This window comes from Triticum dicoccoides, chromosome 3B (assembly GCF_002162155.2).
Source record: "Triticum dicoccoides isolate Atlit2015 ecotype Zavitan chromosome 3B, WEW_v2.0, whole genome shotgun sequence".
Classification (NCBI taxonomy): Eukaryota; Viridiplantae; Streptophyta; class Magnoliopsida; order Poales; family Poaceae; genus Triticum; species Triticum dicoccoides.
The window spans coordinates 45,494,510-45,504,150 of record NC_041385.1 but is presented as its reverse complement, the minus strand read 5'-3'; the positions used below and the strand labels follow the sequence as shown (position 1 = coordinate 45,504,150).

The 9,641-nt window shown below is 44.0% G+C and overlaps 1 protein-coding gene across 1 annotated transcript; it reads right to left on the bottom strand.

The window, feature by feature from the left end:
- Window positions 1–3,061: 3,061 nt before the first annotated feature.
- Window positions 3,062–9,236, bottom strand: LOC119274598 (receptor-like protein 4). The gene is made up of 9 exons (XM_037555310.1): window positions 8,912–9,236; window positions 7,744–8,823; window positions 7,431–7,575; window positions 6,790–6,861; window positions 5,688–5,756; window positions 4,955–5,023; window positions 4,771–4,848; window positions 4,022–4,230; window positions 3,062–3,664 (listed from the first exon to the last, which is right to left on the bottom strand). The coding sequence occupies exons 1-9, from the start codon at window positions 8,997–8,999 to the stop codon at window positions 3,543–3,545; spliced, it is 1,932 nt and encodes a 643-aa protein (XP_037411207.1). The 5' UTR covers window positions 9,000–9,236; the 3' UTR covers window positions 3,062–3,542.
- Window positions 9,237–9,641: the final 405 nt, after the last annotated feature.

The window sequence follows — 9,641 nt, the reverse complement described above, 5'->3', positions numbered from 1 at the left end:
AGAGAGAGAGAGAGAGAGAGAGAGAGAGAGAGAGAGAGAGAGAGAGAGAGACCGTCCACACGACACGATCGAGCAGCAAGAAGAAGATTGACCCGACATGGAACCTTCCGATCTGCCTATCTCGATCGTGGCCTTGCGTGACAGTCCGCACGCGTACTACGCCGAGAGCATATATGAACTGCACCTTCAGCGCGCGCGCACACCTGCGTGGAAAAAAGGGTGCGGATGGCAATCGCCTCAGCTTGACCAATCTGGGTATCTTTTCTCCTTTTTCCCCCCTCTTTTGATGATGATCAGATGACAGCAACTTACGGATGTTGCTTTTTTTTTTCTTTTCTTTTATTATATACTGGAGTCGTGTGATTCGGGCTGTTTTCCTACCAGGCCGGCCCAAGCACACAGCCTGCATCGCCATATCGGGTTGTGCCGCCCATTTTCTCAATTCTTAGGCCCAGCCCGGTCCGGTTAGTCATTCTCTGAAAATCATAACGGTATGTCTCAAAAAAAATGAAAATCATAACGGTGACATGTCATTCTTGCAACTGTAGTACAAAGTTAGCTTTCGATGGCAGTATAAGTTGGCCCGAAAAAGTTCGTCAAAATTTATCAACAATGAATCTAGTTATGAAGACCTCAACGTGAAAATCAGAATGGTGAAAACGGTTCATAATTTGAACTCTCCGAGTTTGGTGGTGACCTTTAGAATGATGTATAATCTAACTAGTGATGCTGTTAATAGTTTTTTTGCTCATCAGCATGTGCAAGTTTATAGCAAAAGCTTATATATCACCAAAGTGTAGGAGACGCAAGTTTCCCAAGGTCACCCACAGGAGCGCGCCGTGGGTCAGCATCCAGTGCAATGGAGTGGAAGTTTGTTCTTGCAATATGAAAAAGTGTTCAAACAAACTTTAATTATTTCTAAAAATTCTTATGCCTTGAAATTTAATAAATAAATAAATAAATACTTTTTTAAAGGAATAAGAATTTTTATAAATAAATGAAAAAAATAGTTGAAGACTTTTTAAAATTACATGATTTTTTGAAAAGTGCTTTGTTCTAAACTATTGGATTTACATAAATATTCAGATATCCCAAATATATATTATTTTGAAAAAAATGTATCCACACAATTGAAATAATGTCCATGCACATTTTAAAGAAATGTGTATTTTATTACAAATGACAATGAATGGAAAAAAGGAAAACAATCGTTGAAACCCGAGGGAAAAAAAAGATGCAAAATAAAAATGGGGAATCACCTAGTTGGTCTGTCCACAACAGAAGTGCTATATGGTGAGTGCACGACTACAATATTTATGGAAGCTCCTATACATACGAGGGGCCCGTAAAATAGGGCAAAACTTATTTGTGGAAGCTCCTATTAGATGCTCACTATTACATAGGCCGATAGCAACGACACCACAGGGGCGCTCTGTATTGAACCGGCCTATGTACAAGCAGAGCACTGTAGCAATTTTTGTGATCTGTTATAGTGATTGGATTACTGTAGTGGCTAGTACACTGTAGCATACGACTTTTATCCCTTTTTTTTTTGCTTTGAACGTTTTTTCAAACATGATTTTTTTTTTGAAATTTGGATAGTTTTTAAAAAACCGGAAAATTATGAAAATCCAGATATTTTCTGAATATGTGAACAAATTTGGGAAAACATTTTTAAACAAATAACAAATTTTAAAATCAAGAACATATTTGAAACTCTAAACCAACCTTTTTTTTTAAATACCAATAAATTGAAATTCAGAATAAATTTTGAAGTTTTTTTAAAAAAAGAAATATTTTGAAAAAGGAAAAAAAGTGAAAAACCCTCCAATGAAAACCTGCAAAAGAAACAGCAGAACAAAGAAAAAACCAGTAAAACACGGACGAAAACCTTTTGAAAATTTCCCAAAACTGGACAGCTAAAACGGGCCGGCTCTTATCTGTGATCGCTTGAGGCATCCGTACATTTCGCCCACATGTGCTGCAAATGCACCAATAGGAATATTCCCGAAATCACTAAGTAAGGGTTATCCCATGCAAAGATCACTCCCTCTTTCCAGGTTGCGACAAGTGGCTCATTCATATGCATCACTTGTCGCAACGGTTGCAACAAGTGACACATTTCATGTGCACCACTTGTCACACCTTACAAGTTTTCCTTTTTCTTGTAGATTTGTTTATTTAAAATGTTTTATCTCTTAAAGCATGAGTCCAAATTGTGAACCATTTTCACCGTTGGAATTCTCACGCCAAGATCTTCGAAACTATATTCCATGTTAATAAATTTGGACAAACTTTTTTTAAGAAAAAAGGGAAAATCAAAAGGGAAAAAAGAACCAAAAGCACAATTGTTTCCCACTTTTTGTTCCATTTGTGCCTCTCACGAAAGAAGATGTGAGCCTCTTGAGGAAGAATCTTTTTTCCCGTGTGCCTCTCATGGAAGCAAAACATTGCCTCTCTTGGAAGCAAAAGAGTGCCTATCGCGAAAAAAAAACATGTTTTTATTTCCTTTTTCTGAGAGGCACAACCTCTCATGGAAGAAAAAACCTATAATTTGTGGAAGCTCCTATTGGATGCTCACTATGTCCAACACCACCGTGAGTCCGTGACCAAAGGGGCGCTCCGTATTCAGCGGGCCTATGTACCAGTGGAGCATTGTAGAAATTTGTGATCTGCTGTAGTGATTCGATTTACTGCACTGGCTGGTACACTGTAGCATACGATCTTTAGCCTTTTTTCTTTGAACATTTTTTGAAAACATGAAGAAATTTTAAATTTGGATAATTTTCAAAAAACATGTACCTTTTTTAAAATTTCAAAGTTTTCTTAAAGTGGTTTTTTTTATACCCGAACATTTTTCTTAATTTGGGTAAAAATTAAAAAAATAACAAATTTTAAACCGCTGATTAAGGTGCCAAGCAATAGATTACAGTCTCCCTAAAAAGAAAGAAAAACAATAGAATACAGTCCCTAAAAAAATCAGTCCAGTAAGAAATACAGACATTTAGAGACATTGCCAAAAGAACCCACTTTTAGAGACACTTATGGCCCTTTTAAACCGTTAAGCAAAACATGATCACACACGAACCAATGTTTTCATTGTCCTTGCCTCCTTTGTCAGTTGCACCATGTCAGGTTTTTATACAAGAACAAAAATATAGATACCCCCGGTTGCCTTTACATGGTTCACACAGTGGACATCACATCCCTAAGCTAAAACCAACACAAGGATACTGGACCAAAGCCTCCAGAAAAAGAAGCAAGGCCCCCTAGTACTAACTACCACCACCAGCTCATACTATAGTAGAGTAAACATGACATAAGTTACGCCTCGCATAGCTCCGTCGTGTATGGGAGTATCTGCAAGAGAGTGGCGACGAAGCTGCTGCTGCTGACCGAAGAAGCTACAAGGGCATGATGCCGATGATGCTGGCAAAAATCAATTCACAACGCACTATCCCTACTCTGACCATGCAGCCTGTTATGAGTGTTTCTTCTGGGTGCATGCGACAACCAGTCCATTTCCAGCGTGCATGCGTCGCTTATCGAGTGTTCCCGTTCCCGTTCGTGTAGAAACCGTCCGTGTTGTGGGCGTCCATCTCTGCCAGCATCACGGACTTTGCCCGCTGATACCTGTTCCTTTTCGCGGAGATTGCTGATATCGCTGCAGACGTAAATCCAAGAGGTTAAATATGTTGTCTTCAGACAAGTGCCAAATGAAGAAAGACAATTGGGCCGTGCGTTGTGACTTCTGTTTACTAGTTCAGGAATAACCACCAAGATCATATAGTTTGAATAACAGCGGCAGAGGCAGTATAGGTAGGTAGCTAAATCTGCCACACTACAGTTTCATAAGTATAAACCCGACTGAAGTTTCAAAACCAGCATCATAAATCGATAACTGATACAACTGGCCTCAGCTACAGTTTTAGTGGAATACAGCACTAACGCTACAAATCAAAATGATGGCCGTTTCAGTAATTTAATTCATATATGAAGGTAAAAGAGTTGAGATACTTACAGGTCAAATCTTGAGGGAACTCGAAATCATAATCGTATGGCCCCCGTCTTATGCACACTATGTAGACCACTATAAGTATAACAAGCAGAAGAAGTCCAAACGAGGCTCCAAGTGCAATTTTGCCGGTTTTGTTCAACCCTCCTTTCTCCCAGAATAATGCACAAGCGGGTAGAGTAGGCACCCCACACAGGCCTTTATTACCTGAGAGACTGCCAACACAATGCATATTGGTAAAAAATAAGAGAATGAAATGGAAGTTACACAACACAGCTAATTATCCAGAATCTATTTAGTATATAAACGCATGGTTCTTAATCCATCCACTGACCCCTTGCACACATATTCTCTCCTTGTCTGGTTGCAAGTAATTTATACTACAACATTTTCAAAGGAGTACTGCAACTCATCCCAGGGCTCCATTTAGCTAACTGATACCTAACACATTCTCTCAAACACAGCTTCTACCTATTCAGTTGGCAGGCACCCAGTCTGTCTTCGGGTTTGCACACCTGAGTCATGCTAAACTGCCGAGGAAAGATAAATATACTACTAACATGGTTATCCATAAGTCCACTAAGTGTGACAGAATGAGACCTAAACCCACGACTCTTTGACCTCATTTGTAAGGCTGGAACAAACAGCCTGAATACAATAACTCTTACTGATGGTCACCCTCGATGGCACGCTATGCAAACTTTACAGGAAGAAAGCGGGAGTATTGTTCTATGAAAACAGTGGAGATATCTTACTCTATCACCCCACCATGTACGCCAACGGAATAAAGCTTTTCTGGAACTTGCCCATCAAGTGCATTGCTGTTTAGTAGACTGCACAAGAGGTAGTACCTAGTAAGTCGGCATTGTTGCATACATATGCAGGATATCTAAAAAATGCATGAACAAATTGAATAATACTGTGAAACACTCTGCTTACACAGTCTGTAATTTAGATGAGCCTATGGTGCCAGGAATACTCCCAGTAAACTGGTTCGACGACAGATCCCTAACAAAATAACAACGAAGTGATTAAAGTGACTCAGATTGTTAGAGAAACAGACTTGTCGAAGCATTAGATAAAACTACAAGAACAGAAATACACAAAGTTTCTGAATTGACAGACAATGATGAATGAGCAAGCAAGGCTTAGAAGCACAGTTGCTAATTCAACGTTCTTTTTTAAGAAAAATAACATGCTGAAGTTACCTAAGAGTCTAAGATACATCTGGACCACTTAACACATCCCTCCATCCAGGCACACAGATAGAAAAAAACTGAGACCAAGGATCATTGATAGCCAGTACAGATGTTATACCATCCCGCAGATAAATATTATGTATTGTTTAATCAGTCCATAGACTATTTACCAGCTAAGTTTATGTCATGAAAGCCATTAGGTCCTGAAGCTCACAGAAAGAGTTCCTAGAACTACTTTCTTGGTACTGTCCTAGCTTCATGATTCTGCATGAGAACACTACTTGTGTGGTGTGGAGCAGATAAATTCTACCAAATTATAGTTTTACAGATTTCATGATGAACATACAAATAAAGATTTTGTATCATGTATCTACCATGAGCACGTCGACAGCAGAATGTGGGCACGATAAAAATGCGCCGTACTTCTAGCACGAACAGGTACAACTTTGCATGCCATGAACTATTGTACTCACAGTGTTGCAAGTGAAGGTTGGCCTAAACCTGGTGGCAAGCTTCCGGTCAAGGAATTAGAGCTCAAGTTCCTGGTCAGGCAGATCATAATATTTATTAATGTTCAACAAGAGAGATGAAAAATTGTAAACTGTGTAAGTAAAATAACACCATTTTTTATAGCTTAAAACCAAGTATTTTCAAAGTAATATGAGCATATAAAATATGAAATGGTAAACAATTATCATGGGCGATATATCTGGAACACAGAAAGTATCAATTGAACAGGTTCTGGAGAAACAATGTTGTCCATTGTTTAATGTTGTAGTCATCATCTGCATTGTTGTATCATTCCAGATTTGTGCTGAAACTTCCTACAAGTCCATGTTTAAAAAAACCAGCGAGGGGAAGCCCCACTTGAAGGATTTTTTTCATTAAACAACAAGTCTGTACAAATTGGGTCCAACGCAATCTGGAATGAGGAAATATCTAGCGTATTTTCTGTTGAAATATTGCCTTTCTATCGTAGGTTTGGTTGACAGGTGGGGCTGAGAAAGCCACTCGACTCATTCCAGATGCATGTTATTATGCCTGTCCAGGTCAAGGGTTGCTACTCGTAGTGCTCTACCACTCCTTGACATACTGTCATAATGTACCCATGTGCAGTTGGTCTTTCCATGTTGACTCGGGGACCTGCCAATATTATATTTCACACTGAATTTGAGATTTCATTTATGTCCAGGTGACACCCTGTACTCTTATCTCTATTTTTTTGGATCCGTTCTGCTCCTTGCTTTAGTATCTACTCCCTCCGTCCCAAAATAGATGACACAACTTTGTACTAACTTTAGTTAAAGTTAGTATAAAGTTGGGTCATCTATTTTGGAACGGAGGGAGTAGAAAGGAAATAGTCATGGTAAGCTACTCACATAAGTCTCTCAGATGTCATGCACAACGTTAACCAATTATCTATAGTACTAGAAAGTTACAAATTTCTGTTCATATGCTCCTGTAAAGCTAATGCAGACATGAAACTGAAGAACCATCAATATGCGGAAACTAGAAATACCAATGATGACCAGGATTAAGTGGAAATCAACTTTAAGTGTGTGCAATGATACTTACAAGCTTACCAAGTCTGTCAGATGACTTATTTCATCAGTGATGAAACCTTTCAGTCCTTGACTTGCAAGATCCCTGTCGGGGCAAATTAAAAAATATATGTAATTATAACAGCAACCATTCAATTTTTCACAACATATAATGAGCAGAAGGTTACAATTTATTTATTCTATGTGCAATCATACTTCTATTGTTGAATTTCATTCAAGTACACATAGTGATACTGATGCAGACAGAGTACTATGTTGTATGACAACACATTTTTAGCTATTAGCACTGAAGTTAGAACAATACTTGAGCAGTAGCTCAAGGTAAAAGCACAATTGGAACAAAAACTTTTGGATGTAATTAAAATTTTGCAGTTCTGCTTTGTGGTACAGCTAAGATTGGTTAAGTAGCAAGCAGGCAGCAACCCCTGAGGTAGATATGTTTGCTGCTAGCTCTGTCTGACTGTTAAAATATCTTTACAATGATATGCAAAACACTACAAGTACTTCTTCAAAGATAATTCTACATTGGCAGAAAACAGGAATACACTTGGTAAATCAATGTAGGTTAAAATGACTATTTGACCCGAAGCAGAAATACCCTAATGAAACAGAGAATGTATAAAAATAGCATCGGGATATCGAAAGTGCACTCACAGCTGAGTGATCACAAGCCCTTTGTTACCGGGATGGCAAGTAACTCCCTCCCATGCATCCCACGTCCTCGGCGCGCATGGATCCCCGTTCCACCCCATCCTTGCTGGAATTTTCAGTGAATCCTTCAGGGTCTTCATCGCAGCCGCTGCCAAAACCAGCGCAACAGGCTCAGCAAATGTAGGCTGGTTTTTAATAATAGAAATTGGAGAGCTCGATCGACCCATCTTGTTCAGGAAAACAAAACAAGCTCCAAGAATACTCAGGGAGTATCCAATTAGCCTGTCCCAAGAAAGGAAGATCTTCAAACGATTACCTTGGTGCGGCACCGTCCTCGTCTCAAGGGGCACCATTGCGTAATTCTCGAGCCCGCACAGAATCGGCCGCCCCACCACCGGCACAAGCTTGACGCTCATGGTGGAGCTGGTCAGGTTCTCCACAATGTATGTCCACTTGAAGGCCGTGAACCCTCCGACCTGCTTGAAGATGTCGATCCTGGTCACATTCCTGCCGGCAAGCATTACGTCGAACACCCTCTGGCCAGGGGCCCTGACCCCGGCGTCGATCTCGGCGAAATGCAGCCAGACCATGTAGGACATCCTCGTGTCCACCGGCATCAGGTACTCGATCTCGTTGGAGGCGTCCCCGCCCGTGGTCACCGCCGACCTGTACATCTTGGTGGGGAAGTAATTGGGCGGCTGGTTGCTGCCGAAAATCTTCCTCCCTCCGGCAGTGATGGCGTCGTAGGTGAGGTCGTTGTTCCGGAAATCTGTGCCGGCCTGCCAGACCCTGGAGAAGGCGTCGGAGTCGTTGGTGAAGCCCGGGCCGAAGAGGCCGTTCCCGCAGGTGAGGCGGCCGTAGTTGACGAGGACGACGTCGGCGCCGGTGGTGGCGCCGTCGTAGGCGAGCGGGTGGACGGGGGCGACCTCGATGGAGGCGACGACGGGGGCGTCGGTGGAGAGCGAGTAGAAGCAGACGTCGGTGGCGTCGGAGTCGGAGGAGGAGTCGGAGGGGAAGATGAGGTCGGAGTAGGCCCCGTAGCGCGCGGCGGTCTCGGGCCACGGGGAGCGGAAGGAGAGCACGAGCGTGGCGGCGGCGGAGACGTCGAAGGACGGGGAGCGGAGCTTGGAGTCGTAGTTGTCGTAGACGGAGAAGACGCGGAGGTAGTAGCGGCCGGGGGCGAGCGGGAGGGAGTAGCAGGAGGACTTGCCGGCGGAGGAGGGCGGGAAGAAGCGCAGCGTGCGCTCCTGCGGCTGCGGGAAGCGGTGCGGCTCGGCGACCATCCCCGCGTTGCCCCCCGCCGAGAAGAAGCGGTCCGCCAGCCAGCGGCGGCCGAAGGCGGAGGTGAAGTCCGCCGCGCCGCCGCAGTCGATGTTGTAGCTGTGGTTCGCCTGCGCTGCACGGACAGAGAGAGAGAGCGCTTCAGTGCGGTGCACGCGGGTGTTGTATAGGAGCTCGATTCGAGCTTAATTGAAAGTGCTTACCGCCGGAGAGGAAGGGGTCGTCGGAGTCGCGGGCGGCGCCGGCGGCCGCGGCGGCGAGGAGCGGGAGCAGGAGGAGGAGGAGCCGCATTGCTGTTCCTCGCGACTGGCCGTGGCCGGAGGAGCGGCGGGCGTCCCCTGGCCGGAGAATCTGGCGGGGAGTTCAGGAGCGGAGCGGGTGTGAACGGAGCTGCAGCGTAGTGGAGGAGACGTGGTGGTACAGTTGAACCGCGGAAGGAGGAGGGAGACGAGGCTGGAAACGCCGGATCTGGCCGCGCTGGAGGATCGGACGGCCCGAAACCGTCCGCCGCGGCCGCGACGGCCGTCCGATCAACGGCAAGCAGCGGACCCCGGCGGTAATAAAGAGCGGGGGAGAGCAACAGTGCGATGCGAAGCTCTTTGACCCTTTTGCTTTTTCACATTTTATCACGTCTCTTTTCCTCTCTCAAAAAAAGCCTCGAGCTGTTTTTTGCTCCGAAAGAAAAAGGCTCCCGCTGTTCGCTCACGTGACAAGGCGCTGGAAGTAAATAAATAACGGAACTGGCAATGGATGGAGGTGATCCGGCGGGCCGCATTCACCCGCTTGTACGGCACGGGATCTATCTATGGATCTACTCGGCGAGTCACGGAGGCACTGTTCGACTCGGCTGCTCGTATTGCCACCTGCATGCATGTAGACAAAAATCATTGCGGACAAGCAGTGCGTGTGGGTGTGGGTGGTCACGGGGTCGGC